Source organism: Molothrus aeneus, chromosome 8 (assembly GCF_037042795.1).
Source record: "Molothrus aeneus isolate 106 chromosome 8, BPBGC_Maene_1.0, whole genome shotgun sequence".
NCBI lineage: Eukaryota > Metazoa > Chordata > Aves > Passeriformes > Icteridae > Molothrus > Molothrus aeneus.
Genome location: NC_089653.1, coordinates 14,662,355 through 14,679,488, shown reverse-complemented (window position 1 = coordinate 14,679,488; position 17,134 = coordinate 14,662,355). Strand labels below are relative to the sequence as shown.

The 17,134-nt window shown below is 38.6% G+C and overlaps 1 protein-coding gene across 1 annotated transcript in view; it reads right to left on the bottom strand.

Moving 5' to 3' along the window:
- NRG3 (neuregulin 3) overlaps positions 1-17,134 on the bottom strand; it is a 345,643-nt gene that overhangs the window by 26,855 nt on the left and 301,654 nt on the right. Inside the window, exons 5-6 of the mRNA XM_066555046.1 lie at positions 7,857-7,959; positions 2,771-2,897 (exon numbers count right to left, since the gene is read on the bottom strand). Coding sequence (XP_066411143.1) covers positions 2,771-2,897; positions 7,857-7,959 — 230 coding nt within the window. The remainder of the gene's footprint in view (positions 1-2,770; positions 2,898-7,856; positions 7,960-17,134) is intronic.

Genomic DNA, 17,134 nt, shown 5'->3' with positions numbered 1-17,134 from the left:
TCAGGAAATCCTAGGAGCTGTGTTCAAACAGATATTTATGAATCCTTCTTACAGTACACAGTATTTTTCATCTAATTTGTACCTCTAAGAGAATACTGAAATTGCTACTGAGGATAAGACAGATGAGCACAATTACCAGTGATGAGCAGCGGGACTTTGGAGAGAACACAGCTGTCCTGACAAAATCCACCCCTTTATTTCACTTTTCAGAATCACAACTGAGCAGAGGCAGGGAGTGGAGGAGATGTAATACACTTGAGTATAGGAGGAAAAATTACTTCACTGAGATTGGTCAAGGTCTTTATAGTCACAAACCACTTGAAACCTTGTCTGGTATACCCTGGGCCTTGGGAAATAAGTTAAAGCTCCTTCTAAAGTAACACATTTGGAAAAATAGATGGGCCCTTTACTAAATATAGCAACCTCTCAGTCAAAAGGTGATGGTTCTTTCAGAATAGTCATCAAGAATAAGGAACCTTTTGCAGCTTTTCTCAGGTCTCCACAAAAGCATTTTCCTCTGCAGAAGAAAGAGCTGTGTGAAAAGCATGAAAGCATCACCAGGTCTATTGAAAGAGACAAGAGAAAAATCTGGGATTATCTTCTAGGGAAAGACAGAAAGGTGGCAAAAATGGGAAAACACTCTTGCTTGAAGGGGGAGCACGTGGAGTGAGAAAAGAAACAACTTCCAGGATTACCTAAACCAAAATGCCAGACTGGAGGAATAGCCTCCAGAAAGTAAGTGTCCTCATTTGTTTAAGTTTATTTATTAGCTCCTAGCAATGAAGAGAACTAGGATTTCTCCCCAGGCCCAGGCAGTGGCAGCTGCAGATGGGAATCCCATCCAGGCTGCCTGCTGCCCTTTCCACCCAGCAGGTACACCCGAGGCAGATCTCTGGTCTCTGAGGGGGAGTCACTCAGCCATTCCTACAAAATACCTTTCCAAAGTCCCTTCTCTGCTGCCTCCCAAACCCCTGCCCTTTCCCCCTCTCCAATCTGGCAAGTTTTGTAAGTATTTCATGAGCTGCCTGCATGCATGCCTGCACTAGAGTCTTCCTAACAACAGAAACTGCTATTACACTGTTAAACTGCATCCTGCACAAGGTCATTCTGTTTTTCTTCCTTCCTATCTTCCCAAAGGGAAAATGCATTAATGGCAAGGAGAAAACAGTTGCCTGCAAGCAGCCACAAGGACAAGAAAATGGTGTGTTAATTAACAGCATTCATAATGTCAGGCTGAACAGAAATAAAAACTGAAAATCAAATTTGGATTAAAATAGTAAATATAACGATGGTGTTCAATCTCTGTGTCCAGAATGTATGAACTGCTATTTCAGCCATTATGGCTATGGCTGTGGCAAAAGAAAATGACAAAATATTGCACTCAATTACAGTGAGAAAATGCCAAAGAGCATATTCTTAGTGTTAGCCAAGACTTATTTCATAGGATAGAACAAAAGGATCATGAACTTTACCTTTTGCTGCCATCATTACAACCAACAACACTCCCAACAGCTCTTTTTTAGGGGCTAGAAATAATATAAGGCCGAATGAACCGCAAGCAAGAGAAAAAATTGCACGAGGTTCCCCAAAATGTGATTATGTGAATTTAGTGGAGCTATCTTCTTTCTTGGAAGAGTATCTATTTTTCCTGAATTACAAAGCATATCATGAGCATAGGGGCACCACAGCAGTGAATACAGAACTTTCAGTGAATACAAGCAATGCTCTCACAGCCTCTCTGTCTTAGCAGGGAGGTTCAGCTGACTCTAAATTGGTTAAAAGCGCTCACATTTATCTTTAAATTAATTGGATGTGAACTAGGAGCTTAGAAGTCATTGGTTAAGTGGGCATGAGTGCTCACTTTTGCTAAACTCCCACTATTTTGATGGAATCTGGCAAATAAGGTAGTCATTCCTTTAAGCAATACTAAGATACTTTTTTTTTTAAAGGAGTAAATAATTTAGAAAGGTTTTATATATCTTTTATATTTTCCTATTATATTGCTTACCAGGATCCTTCTTCCAAAGGCTTTGTTCAAAGTAAGACAGTGCTGATTGTGTGTGAGCAGGAGAAAGAGAATGACATATACTGAAAAATATCTTCCTAAAAAAATACCAGGGCTAAATAAATTGGTTGTCTTCAAGTTCCTTATTTCAAACACGCTTTGCATATTTCATGATTGCGAGACTGTAATGACTTACATATAATTACATTCAGAAAATGACTAAATATATTTCAAATTTAGTTTGAACAGACTAATTTCTTTCTGTAAACTAAAGTACCTTTAAATAAAGACCAGAAAAATGAGACCATCTGCACGGTCTTCCCTTGGGCATTTGTTTACATGTGTAAATTTAGTTCTAGATTTTGAGTTCACTCTGAATTAACTGTGACAAATCTCTGCGTTTTTTCCTGCAGGTTCATAAATTATTGGAAGGTGTGACATCACTTAAGTTCAAGGACCCTCACTACACATACAGATATCTATGGGTATTGCAGGAAAATATAACAGTAATTTCCACTGCTGAATGCAGAGCTGGGGGGCTCAGCAAACTCTGCCACATGAACCAAATATACCAGGATCCATTGAAATAACTTTAGCAAAAAATCCCTGCTTTCCATTAAGAGGCCTGATAGAAAACATTTTATGAAAGGGGTGAGAATTGTGGTTCCCATTGCTCAGATGTTAATAGCAGCATGACGATGTGCTGCCATCAGCAGCAGGAACTCAGCCAGGCTATTAAGTGCTGTAGCTGGCAGGATTACTTACATTTTGCAGCTGGACTTGGCTTTGTGCCATACACTCTGACTTTGCCATCATGCTGGAAGCATTTAGGCTGTAGGTTTTCCTATTCTGCGTTTCTTTCAGCTGTTCGTGGATCTGCTTGGTTTGCTTCCTGCAGAGAGAAATAAAAGCCATGTAAGAAAGAGCTCGCTTGATCTTCTGCTAGAGCCATGATACTTTTATAGCCACAGCTCCCTTTGTTCAAAACTTCACCATGCTAGCCAGCTGAGCTAATTCACTGATGTCTGATACTCCAGTGCAGCCGTTGTTTCCTGGCAAGGCTTAACAAAGGGGAAAAAAACCCCCTCTCTTGTGTTTTAAAATACCTTCTATTCTCAGACCACTATAATAGTATGCTCGTTGTGCTAGTGCAGGGTTTTGTAAGATCATCTATTGCACATTTAACAATAGCTTGCAAGTCAGCGTGAATAATAAAAGAAACATTTTGCTCTGATTTAGAAAAAGGGTTTTGGCAAATAAAACAGGCATTAGCCCCTGCTGGCTATAAAAATTGATGAAGAATCAAAGATTTCTGCTGGCTGATTAGACTTGACCTATAACACATCTTGTATAGAGCAGCTTCTGCTTATATGCTTAAACCTGGAAAAAATGTCAGTATGGACACCGAGAATGAGTTTTTGAGTTATTATACTATAATCCACCCTGTAAGAGCTAGGAATACCTCTGGATGAATCCCTTGCATTATTCAGGAGATAACTATACTGTTAACAAAGACCTTCTGCCATACTGTATTGAGTGGAAGTGACAAACAGTTTTTTAAGTTCTGTACATGAAAGAGGATATGAGACAGTAAACTTTAAATATTACTTTTATCTTCTGCAAAAAGTTATCTTAGCTGGGCAAAAACTGTTAGCAAATACATTTAAGCTCTTTTATCAGTTTCTTTTTTGTTTTTTGTTTTTTTTGGTGATAAGCTACATGGTCTGGGACTATCAGCTTTAAACAGTGATGAGCAAAGACTTCACAATATAATTTTAACTCTTTCCTTTCCTGCTTTCTTTCCCTCTCCAGTAGATGCATCTCCAGCAGTGAGCCTTCCATGGCCTTGGAAACAACCCAGGAATGTCAAGGACTCACCAGTAGCAGCATTTCATTACACCACCAGCAGGTTTTGGACAGCAACTGGTGCTGAGCCAAACTGCCAAAGGAAGTGATTTCTGGCAAGTATTTTTAAGAGTTAAAGAAAATACAGCCTTTCTATACTGAAATTTGAATTTTAGCAAAGCAGCTTCAGCAGCATTTTGAAAAATTTCTTGTGATTTGATTTTGGAAACCCTTATGACATCATTAAGCTTGATAGAATCTTGTGTCAGTGAATTTGACACTGAATGAAATATAAAATTAATCTGAATTTCTTATTCACAGTGGAATCGCTGTCTACTGCTGGAAACTGTACGAAAGCAGAAGAAAATGACTTATGTGTTCAGTGGAGAGGGCTGGGAGAGAGGACAAGTTCCCTCAAAATGACAGTAAGTGGTGAGAAGTATCACAGTTCAGATATTCAATTTTAATAACATAGTTTTAATATTTCTTGAGTCCCTTAGTTTTGGTTCAGTGTGACACAATGTAAGCATTTGCTTGAATTCAACCAATTGTAAGTACCTGTTAGATGTATTTGTTACAGCTCGTTTCCTGAGTACAGGTCATAACAAGCCATAACAAATCCAGAACCCCAAGCACCTCTTAGGCTTTCTACTTGCATCCTATTTTGAAGCAAATGGAAAGGAATGAATTTATATTGTAACCATGTTACAAATATGAGTGGCGTGTTTTGAGTATTGCTAGGAGCTCAGAATTAGTAACATCTATGAATAGAGGTAGGTGAGGAAATAATTTCTCAAAATAATTCCACAAAAATGTTCAAGATTTTCTTTAGCCAAAACTGGTAGAATAAATATTAGAATAATCTAAATAGATATATTATCTGAAGAAATATAGTGTCAAATTAAATTAGTCAGTTGAGTCTGAAACATCTCTTTTAAAAATGTTTTTAATATCCACTAATTTTTGAATCCAATGAAATTGAACAATTTCATTTGTAAAATGTCCAAATGAGCTCTTCAGCTTCTCATAAAATTCCAGGGGAGATTAATAAAAGGAATTTTAGTGTTTTTAAGAACAACTATTTTCTGACCAGCTAAATTACATCCACTTAAGGAAGTTAGCACATCTATTCCTATGTCCTACTGGAGAACCAGCCTCTTGCTTGGTCTCCAGAATGGTTATGGAATCCTCAGGAATTTTTGGCATGACTTTATGTAAGGTATGAACAATGATAGTGAAACATGATCACAGCATCAGATTTTGGGAACCTTTCATACACATATAAAATGATAATTTAATAAAGAAAATAACATAAACATTTTTGGTTTTATTTATAAAAATAAATAGAGTTGTTTCTATATTTATAAACACGTGTAAGTAAACTGCAGAAATTCAGCCTCACTACTGTAGTCTTTAACATTACAATTGAAATTCCTGAAGGTAATTTGCTGAGAAAAACAATCCAATCATTAATTTCCTTTTATGTTCATGCAACCTAACATTAATATCAGGTTTATGCATATTCATTTGGCCAAACTACAGGATGCACAGCTATAAAACTAGAAATCATTAATAATTCAAAGTTACTTGCTGATTAATAAATTTATTTTATAAGTTTTGTTTTCAAAACAAATGGGCCTTATGTGTTCTACTTTAGAGTTATTTGGCAATGAAGTGTTCTTTCTTCAGCAAGAAATAAAGTCACTAGTCATTTGTAAAAGTCTAAGCTGTAAAGGGCAGCCCATTACTGTACTCTTCATCTGCTGCTAACACTTCCAGCACTTTCTTGATTAACCTAAAAGGAATAATTGGAAGGGCACAGAGTTTAATTATAGTCCTAAACTTTCTCAGATTGAGTCTATTTTAAAAAAGGACTTTTAATTCAATGGCTTATAGGGAAGTGACTATTTCTAGCAGCTGGTATTATAGAATTGTCAGACTAAGTAAGTCAGGATCTTCATGGAAACTTCCCTCTTAATGGATGCACTATTCAGAGTTTCTAAATCTGTTAGCAATATATTCTACATTTTTTGTACGTCAAATGAAACCCCAAGATAACCCTTGGATAATTCTTAAGCACAGTCAGGGTCCATATGCCTGATAAAGAAGCTCCCAAAAACCTGCTGACTCAAAGTTAACATATGGTAAGTGTTGAAGCACTTCAGATCCGTTGGGTTTTGCATCCTTAAGACACTGGCCAATGTTACATTTACAGGTTTACCTGGGCTCCATGAGACCCAGCCCAGACGCTTTTATTTCCTCTTTGGACAGCACCAGATGGAGCCACAGCCAGGGTGTGAGGGACTGATCAGCCTCCCTTGAACACCGTCTGAGGCCTCCTGACTGAACCTGAGGTGCTCATTTTCTCCTAACTCTCCAAACTTCAGTTCCCAGAGTCTGGCACCAGCCCATTTCAGCTCTTCTCAGTAACTCTCATATTTATAATGCAGACAAAGCCCCAGACACAACACCCCCACCTGCTCCTGAGTTATGATGCACTGTTGTCCTGTAAGTTCCTCTTTCAAATGTTATTCCCACTCATTATTTTCAGACTGAGCTCTCCTCACCAGCTGATCAAAGCCAGGGTGCTTTGCAGGCTGTTCCAACCCAGCTCTCACCACTCCCCAAGCAGTGCAGGAGCAGGAGGGGCCCTGTGAATAACAGGGGGGCTTATTCTCAGGATGCTCAGCCACTGACTGCATGTTCCTCCTACTGACAGTCCCATCCTGCCTCTCTGAAACTCTCCTCATCAGCAAAACCCTCAAGAAGCCTTTCCAGGGAGATTCTCACTCCTTCTTCTAAGATGTGCAGATCTGAGATGCATAATGACATTCCCAATGGCAGTGCCAGAGTGCCTGTCTCTGCTCACATTTACACTACAGCAAAGGAGTTGGCAGGGAGGAACTGTCCCGCCAGTCTGTCCTTCCCAGCTGGCATCATGGTCACTCTGGATGTCCACACAACAGTTAACAAAATCCCTCAAGACATCATAATAATTAGGAAAAATTGTGAACTGACTCAGATCTCCACTCATGGTCTACCCCTGAAGTTTGAGGGGAAGAAAAAGGGGTAAAAAAACACCTGGTGATTCCCCCCCCCAATAGAAAAGTCAATTTAAGTATTTTTCTAAATAAAACCTAATCCTTGTTAGATTTACTACACATTAAAATAAATTCTAGAAAGAGGGTTTCAGACAAACATCCAAACTTTTAAATAGTGCCATTCTTCACATTTTTGATGCTCAGCCACCCTGACTAGCCTCATGCAGGTACTTTTTTATATTGATTTGTGTTCTCTCATTAACTCCAGCTGGAATGAAGGATGACCACCATATAGAAGATATTTATTGATACAGGGGCACTGACAAGCATGTCATGTAACTGCTATGAGGTTTTTGCAACTCAGATTACACACATCAAAATAAATATTATAAAATAATATTCAGTTGGGAAAAGAACAGAGTGGACAGTATTTCACTTGAAAATAGTTTAGTCCAGATGATTTCACTACTTGAATAGGTCAAAGTGCTTCTGTGTTACAGGCACTCATATGCATCTTCATCAACAGGCTGCTGTATTAGCTACAGGTTACAGATATCTGCAGAGGACTTGTTTCTACATTTCTAACTTTACTTTTGCTCTCAGCATACAGAAATGAACATTCAGGGATATGAAATGAAATGCAAAAAGGAGATGGTATGTTTAACCTATTGTTTTCAGAAGAGCAAAGTGATTATTGCAGTGATGGTAAATGACACAAAATTATTACTATCAAAAAAAAAAGTGGATATGACACAATCTATTCTTTTGTGATATCAGAAAATAGAAAGAATGTACACACATTGCTCCTGTCTATGTTTTCGGGAGGACTTCATGCAGCCATGGGGAACTGCTGTAGTTGGACCAGAGAAAACAGCCACTTCAGAAGGAGGGGAGAAGCTGAAGGGCTGTAAGGCTGTAAAGAGGACAGCAGCTAAACCCCAGTCACAGCAGAGGAAGGCTCTTACTTTGTTTTGAAGTAGAAGGCTGCACACAGCATGCCCACCACGACGATGCCGAAGACGATGCAGGCGATGGACAGCACCTGGCGCTGGTACACCTCCTCGCTCTCTGTGGGCAGCAAAGGGCACGTTAGGCAAGCACAGAACACACCTGCCAAAAGGCAGCTGCAGCACCTCATGGCTTCACTAATGATGCACAGATTCTTGGAGATCTGGCCTGGATAAATTCCTCCACAGAATGGGTGCTTCTCTGAACCCCCCCCCTCTAGTAAGGTTCATGCAGCTGGGGCTTCCTCAGAAGTTTTAGAAAATGGCCCCAGTACACTCTGAGAGATACATAATAATGACAGTCAGGACAGTTTAATCTTTTCTCTGCCATACATGCTGTTTTTCAGCTTTTCTTAACAAAGATTTTACCATCAATAGGATAAAGAGTCCTACCACCATGGAGTTTTTTTGGCCTAAGGAAAGAACAATCAGAGCTCTTCTGATGTCCCACAAGAGTCAGAGTTCTCCTTTAGCTACCCCAAAAATGTAAGGGTTTTTTGATTTGAATGAGTAAGGTTTTTTGATTTGATTTAGGCATTGATTACAATGCCTTGCTCCCATGTCCTGAAGCTTATGCAAAACATGCCAGAGTAAAAAATAAACTCAATGAACTTGCATGGAACCCAATGACTCTCTTGCTATGAAGCACCAGATATTGCTTTGATAGGTGTTTATTTTTTAAAAAAAACCCCAGATTTTCTTTATAAATCTCATAATATTCTAAATAACTTTAAAACAGTAAAAGAATGAAAGTAAAAAAAAAAAAAGAAAAAAGCTAAGGAAATAAGAGAAAACACTCCTTCGTGACAGCAGACAGGAGCTCATAAGCAGCTGGAGATTCACACATTCAATTCAACAGCTTCTTAAGCATTATATTTTTATTCTTCCAACCACTTTTCTAGTTCAAAATGTGAACATGCCAAAGAGATTGCCATCTTCAAAGATCAGTTTCTCCAAACATGCAAAGTGCAAGCCAGTATTTTCATCCACGAATTCCAGGTGGAAAGGCAACACGTGGGATTATCAGAGCACAGTCCAAGCCCTGGATGCTGACAAACCCACACTTCCTGCCTAGGCTGGAGCTCTCAGTGCAGGCACCCCCATCCATGGGAACACCAGGCACACACGCCAAGTCGGTGGCAGCAGCTCCAAGTTTGGAACTCTCAGGTTCATAACAAATATTGTATGAAAACACCAAGGTAAATCTAGGCAAATCACTAAAGACTATGTGCAGTACCCTAATCAGTACTAATTAATAATTTTTCAAGAATGAATATCACAGTGCTGTTACTAAACATTTGGAATCTTAAACACAAGCATCTGTCTCTTTCAAGATCCAGTTATTATTTTGGAAGCTATTAAAAATAAAATTACAGTATCAAATCTTGATTTTTTTAATTACTTGTCTACTTGCTTTCTCAAACAACACTACAGTGATCTAAGATAGAAAATATCCTCAGCTTCTGCTGACATTTCCCCATCATTTAAATTTGAAATTCTAAAAATCGTATTTCTAAAACACTATCTTAAAAATTAAAAGAAGCAAATAGATTTTTCACCTGTCTAAAATATAACTGGAGAACTTGTAATTCAAAAGGAGATCCTGTTCACATTGCACTAAATGTGATTCCAGTACAGCTTTAGGCCTATTCCTCTCTGGGAGGTACAAAATCTGGATCTAGACAGTAAATCCTTACTGGCACTGAACTAAATGTTTGGGGTTTAATGTCTTTTGTTTTGTTTATTTGTTTGCTGTTAAAAGCAATTGTGCAAACAGAGTTACCCACCTCCTTCCATTTCCACAGTAATGCACAAATCTAACAAATTTGAATTCTTACATTGATGTAATCACACTGAAACTTATTCAAAAACTCTTCATTTCAGCAATTGCTAACCTGTTCTGCCTGAATACAGATGTCAGCACCTCCTGCCTAAGCCCCAACTAGACCATACATAGTTATGAACTGCAGTTTCACTTAAACATTCCATATAAATAACAATTTAAAAAAATCTGGTCATGAAAATAAATTGATTTGAATAATGTGTGCACTAGGCTTAATTTTGATTTTCTTTCAACAGTCCTCATTAAATACTTTATTTTTTCTCTTGCTATTTCTTTTTGAGAAATTGTGAGTTTAATACAGCTATGCTCTTTTGTCAGTCCTGAATAGCGATCACTGCCTTGTTAAAGATGCTTTAGAATAAGCCTTGCCAAGATAAAAGCAATTCAGAGACCAGACAATATTATCTTGCTAAAACAACTATGCGGAGTTTTGAGTCTTTTGTGCAGTCAGATTAATCCCTGTCACCAGCTTTCAACACATGTTGATCAATATTTTCTCTCCTTTTTGTTTACTTTGTATAGTGCATATTTAAAGAAGTACTTATTGATTACCCGTACTCTATTTCTCTAGGCACCTTTGTTCGTTTTTTACATCCTGTAAATATTTATTTATGTATTGGATTCCACCATTTTTTGTCTCCAACATCTTTAAGTATAATCAGTTTGGCATTTTTCCATTCTCTAATCTGCTGCACTGGCTTTATTTAAAATTCACCTTCTTACTAACAGCAATGCAATCTGTCCCTCTCTGCAAACTGTGAAGATCTCCTCATGGCTGCCTTGATCTAACTTCACTATTGTGCTAAGCAGAGGTAGCACAGCTGAGATCCTTTCCAGACAAGGAGCATCAAAAATGGCTTGAATCTGGAGATGGCTGTAGCCAAGCACTTGAGCCCTCACAGAACAGAAACCTGGAGAAATCCAAAGTGTAGAAAAGAGAACAACTGCAAATTCCTTCTCCTTCACTCAAGGATTTGCATCAACTGGTGCACACACGTATTTACATATGGAAACTAACTTCCCAAGGTAAACCCAAGTGTGACTGAAATGATAAGTCTCTCTTTATTCACATATATTCATATATTCCTTGTGAAGTACATCACCTCAATTACAGTCTGTTGAAACAAATACTCTCAGGAGAGGATTCCTCATTTAATGAGCAGCCAAGAAAATATTTCTGCTAAAAACCAAAATATAAACTGCCATGGGTACTCCTGGATAATCCACTGGAGGATTAAGACTACAGAATGTGAATTTCACCAAGGATTCAAATTGCAGAAAATAAACAACCTCTACTGTGAGAAATACAACCACAGTGCTGAAAAGTAATGTAATAAACTGTTTAGATGCAGACTATTTGTTTAATAAAATTATGGAAAGAAAGGTCTTCTCAAAACTAAAATAAAGACAAACTCACAAGGAACATGGTGCCTGTTGCAAGGCTGAGCTCTCAAAGAAAAGTCCCCATGCACTGTGTGCCCTGTTACATGTGGAGCCCATTCTCAATTATGCTGCTGATTGTTTCTTATTTTCCAACCTGCTATGAAGTTTTCTAAGCTTATCTCACTCATTTGCTGCTACTATGAAGCACAAAATTACTACTGGTGACCCACTGCTCACAGCACAGTTAAATTTCACATACATTATGAAAAAAAAGTATATGTTATATTCCAGGTACTGGGGGTTTGGGTTTTTTAATTCTCTTGCTCTTTAAAATTTACAGTCTGTATCCTGTTTATGCAAATGGAAAGACCCACTGAAGCATACATGTATGTCTTTAGAGGATTAAAAAGTGTAGGGTGGACACATTTTTCTCATGACAATCATTTCTAAAGGATATGTTTTTTTTATTGTACATAAGCTGAAACTGGTCTCTTCTTTTTGACTTTATTATAAAAGGAAGAATGCTGGTACAAGGTCCTTGAGTACGATTATAACCATATTACTGAGGAAAAAAATTAGTTAATTAAAACAGATTATGCTAGGCTTTGTCAGCACCTAAATCCACAATATCATTACCAGCCATAATCACTGGATCCTCTGGTTCTATTGTGTGTTTGGAATTGAAATATCTTTGAAAGGGATTTCAAATATGAAGAACAGCATTGTGCACATGGCCTACACAAAACAATAACAAAACAAAAATAGTAACTTTCCCCCTTGTGCTTATTCCAATGCCTTTTGAATAAAATCTCAATACGGTCACAAGCATCACAGAGAATAATTACTGACTATTCAAACCAAGCCAACTGAGAAATTACGACATTTACCATACAAATGCATTACTTAACCTTTGCTCTGTGAAGAAAAACCCCCCATGAAAATGAATAAAGGCGCAGATTAATTTTTATGCTGAAATTTTTACTCCCAGCCCCAAAAGCACAAACCCTAGCTGCACCCAGCATCCCCTTACCTTCCTCACTCCCTTCTCCTAAAAGAACCCACTCTGCATTACTGCAGGTAACAACACGCTACAAACAAATATGGGAAACCCTTTATCTTGTCATTGGTACACATGAAACCCAGTAGCTTCCCATGTGCACAGAGCCAGCTTTTCCTCAACAGATTACAGGGCAGCAATAGATTACAGGCAGGGCTTTGGGTTTTTTTTTTTTGTCCCCATGCAAAAACTGAGCCATGCAGAGGCAGTGAATTGGCGCTGTGATCTCTGCTGTGACCTCACTGCCAGACTTTTTCCATTTCCCTCCATGCCCTGCCCATGCCTTTCCTGCCACACCTCAATTCCAGATGGTATTGGAATATCCTGCAGAGCCAGACCCTCACTTCTGAAGTGAACCTCAAAAGTATCATTTGTCACTTAAGCTCTCTTTGGTGTCCAGCAGCCTCAAAGTGCCACAGACAACAAGGGAGGAGGAATACATGGAAGCCTTATCCACAACATCAAGATTTTTCAATAAAATACAGATTCCCATAAGATAAAAAAGAGTAGTTAAAGCATGTTTCTCAATATAGGTAGATTTATGTGTGAGAAGTACTGAACTATATACAGCATTCTAAATTTAATTCATGAAGAGAATAAAAAAAGCCTGCATGTTCCACAAAATCTGTGATTGCCTCAGCATCAGACATTCCACTCTCCCAAGAGTTTTCTCTGTTCTTGCACTTGCAAAAACCTACTGCACAGATTCTCTGCCATATGCTGTGGCTTGTGCTAAGGCAGAGAGAAAAGGCTGAGATGCTACAAGGCACAGTTCACAAATTTCTTCTTTGAACTTGAGTAAGTCAAGACCCTTGTTCCTTCTGTAACCACAAGGATATTGCCTCTTCCACTGCAGAGATTAACATGACAAAATGCAATATAAACATATTAACCTCTAAAGAAGTCTTTGCAAATACATGATATAGATAAACCCACCCCAGACAACTCTGTTTCAGCATCTTTAAGGGCATATGGATTACTTCACATAAAATATCATGGTTTTTTCTAAGTCTCAGCTACTTTTAAAAGACACCAAGTTTTCTTCCTTAAGACTTGGGTCTGTCTGGGTAGAATTTCCCTTTTAAAAGGGATTCAAGACTCTTAGGTTCCCAAACCAGAAGCGGAAGTTTTTATCTGCTATCGTTTACAGAGAGGACAGAGTCAAGGTTAATTGCACAGATTTCCATCTCAGACTGGGAACAAAGCAAGCTGACTTCTGCTGGCAGAAGTTCATAAAATATTTCACAGTGATTTTTTCTTGGGAAGAACTGTTAGACAATTCTGATTGTAATAAAGATGAACAAAATAATTTTCTTCTGCTAGTGGAATGTCCATAGCACAAGGATTTTAATGAATGCAAAGTGAAATAGATGCAGCCCATTATATATTACAACTGCATGATATTTACATCGTTTGACTTTTGGCATTTAACCCTGGTGAGATCATCTCCTGCATACACAGAGATGAAAAAAGACAGAAAAGGAAAAAAAGACTGTTCAACATGTCTGACTGACCTATTTTGAGTACTTGATTCTACACCATTAATGCTACACTGGCACTGGTTTTGCACGAGATTAGAAATAAAGCAATGAATTAGGTGTAATCACTCATCATGAAAAGGGATGCAAAGCTATGTGCTCTAACTCTGAGGCTGAGCTCTCAGTGTTAGGTTGGTGAGTGAAAGGTGAAATCTCAATCAAAAAGTAATGGAAATAAATATCCTCAAATAAAATGAGCTGAATGCTGAAGAGTTACCTGCAAAAAACCCCTAACAATCAAAAAAACAAATGTATAACCTTACACAGCTCTTGTGTTGTCTCTGGTTACGGCAGGAGTGAAGATGCCAATATCCTTAGTAAGTACTACTTGTTATTAGCTGAAAATTTGATTAGCACTTTTAAACAGCAAGATCTTATTTCTGAAGGTAAATTAATTTTAACTTGGGTATCCTAAGAAACTATCTTTTCTGTTTATCTGCAGGGAACTTGGGATTTGTGCCAGCTACCTCCAGAACTCAAATCTAACAAACTCTCAAAGCCATATCTAAGTACATTCACTACAACATATTCATTGAATTTGAGGCTTGAAACAGCTCCATAGGAAGCGAAGGGATGAGAGGTAACCTTTTCCTTTCAAGAAAAAAATCTTGTTACAAATTCTTTTGTATTGACAATTTACAAGTAAGACAAACCAATTCTATTACAAACTTTATCTATTTTCCTTTTATTTCCAAGATGGATAAGGTCAGTCACTAACCAAATTCACTCCTTAAATCTCATCAGTTCTCTGTGTGCAAGCGCTAATTTTCCTCGCTGAACAATTCAGTTTTAGAATTTATTACAATAATTCTAAGTTTCTCCAAGACTTTCTACTGTTGCAAAACTACACCCAGTATGCCAACCTGTAATACATTTCTATTATATACTAATAAGAATTAAAATTTCATATGAAGCTTTCCTTTTTAGCCTATTAATTCTTGATACAATCTGAATATACATGTTTTAACTTGAGTTCTCTAAGTATAAGAGAAAGATAAATATAAAGGCCATTCTTCCTCCCTCCCCAAATTTAATTTTCAGTGTAGATATAAGGGAAAAAATTTATCTGGGTAATAGAGGCTGACAGCCAAAAATCTATGGTGATATTTTAGACAATGAGCTCACTGAAAAAACCTTATGATAAAAGGGTAAAGCTGTCTAAGACTGTGATCCTCTGGCAGTAATCTTCCTGCCTGATGGCTGCCTGCACTTTTGCTGATGGGTGAAAGGGATAAGCAGCTAAGAAACAGCCCCCTAAGGAGCAGAAGTCCCACAGAAGAGAAACTTGATAGCTGGTGGAGAGAAAAAAAAACCCTAAACAATCTGAAACATTTGATTTCTCTTTTGCATTAGTCCACTGTTGAGGACATGTCTACTAAAATGCATCAAAGTACTGAAGAAATGGTATCATAGTAATAGGATGTGAAATTATGGGGCAAACAGCTAGACCTGCACAAGATGAACTCTTGCCCTAATCACAGGTGAAGGTTGTAGATCTGAGATATAAAGCTAAAGATTTGTGCAAGGTCCTCCTGGGCAGCAAGGACTGCACATGGCCCTGAATGCTGTGGTACCCCAGCAACTGAGCTCTAGTAGAGAAAAGCAAGGAGCAGCTCTTGGCAGAAAAAGCAGGGAAGCAGCAGGTCTTTGCAAAGAAACTCTTTCCCTTCCCCCCAAAACAAGACATCACATCTAAAATGGAGGGGACTGGCACCCCAAAGGGCACCTCTGGTTTTTTGTCATCTATGGTTCTGTACAGAAGGGCACAGGCCAAAAATGACACTCATCACTAAACCAAACGTACCCAGCTCAGCTGTAACTCCATGAGCCATCAGCATTTAGCTCCACAAGCAGCTACTGGTTTCTGAACACAGAAAGCTCTGCCCTTGCTACCAAAAATGAAAATGAAATAGAGACTGAGGACAGCAAGAGGAATTAGACAGTGAAAATGAACAGCCAAAACATTACAGCACAATGAGGCAGGACAATTTCCCCCCTTATTCTTCCAGGGGGAAGAAACTTTGGAACCCAATATCCCCTCTGTGTGTGCTTTTGCTCAAGAGAGAACCTGATGTCAGTGCTGTGTGAGAGCTTCTCCTGCATGGTGAATGAGGGCAGCAGGGAGAACCCACCATGCACAGCACCAACAGCAGTGACCCATGCAGAGAAGGAATGGCAATGGAGTAACACCAAAGAAACCAACTGCAAAAGCACACTAAAGGAAATTCCAGTGGAACAGCAGGAGGGTTTTTAAACCTTTTCAGTGCTCTGCACGTTTAGGTGGTGCAAAGCCTCTTTATGGCACCCTTACCTGCTGGTGCCTCAGTACTGAACCAACAGCTAAAACTCACAGCTACTGGTTTTGGCTGGGACAGAGTTAGTTTTCTTCCTGCTAGCTGGTACAGTGCTGTATTTAGGATTCCAAAGTATGAGAGTTATGTTGGTTACACCCTGATGTTGCAGTTGTTGGTAAGTTTAACTGAAATTACAGTTAAACCCACCTGAGTGCTGGGTACTGACACCTCCAAGTTAATACCTGAAACTTCATCTACTTCAACTACCATCAAGTCTTTATGTCACTTTTGCTTACTGAAAATCACAGCTCCAAGCATCTCCAACTTCTACTACACATCTTAGGGATGCAAAAAGCTTCAAAGCATAAAGAGCAAAAACTTAAGGATTGAAAAATATTAAAACTGTATGGTGATTTGATTTTTAACTAAATAACATTTTTTTCCCACAAGGATTTTGTTTTAGTGAAGTTGTTTTCCCAGTGCTTAGGTCTCCACATCCATTCTTGCAGGATATCAATTATTTGCCAGGTCCTAGAAACCCTTCAAACCACAGATTTCCCACAGAAAGTATTATTCATGGAATTGGTAAGGCTGGAAGGGATCACTGGTGGGGTCACCTGGTCCAACCTCCTGCTGCAGCAGAATCACCACAGCACAGGATTGCCTCCAGCTGGTTCCCTTGCTCACTCTCTGACAGAACGTGTGAGCTCCACAGCTCTGTATGACAGCCTGAAGTGCATGTGTGGGAAATGGTGTAGTATCCTGCTCCAGAATGATGACTCACTCCTTTTCCTATCTTAATTTTTGGCTGCTTTTTGGCACTTCTCAACATCTTCTCTGAGTCTGTTACCTTCCCTTCTTGTCCTTATTTTTCATTCTAAATCTTATAACCACACACAGTTCTGCACTTTTAAAATGTCTTTGCTAACATATTTTTCCGCCACCATCAGTATGAAAAATCTTCCAAAGTGAAACTTCCATTCTGCCTTTATTCTTCTTGCACTGAGACCTTCCATTTCTGCAAAGTCCATGCTGAGCTGAGCTTTCCAGCTCTCTTGAGGTCCTTGTCCAGCCATACTTTGTGCTGGCAACTGGAGGAATCAGAGGGAAGGATATCTACA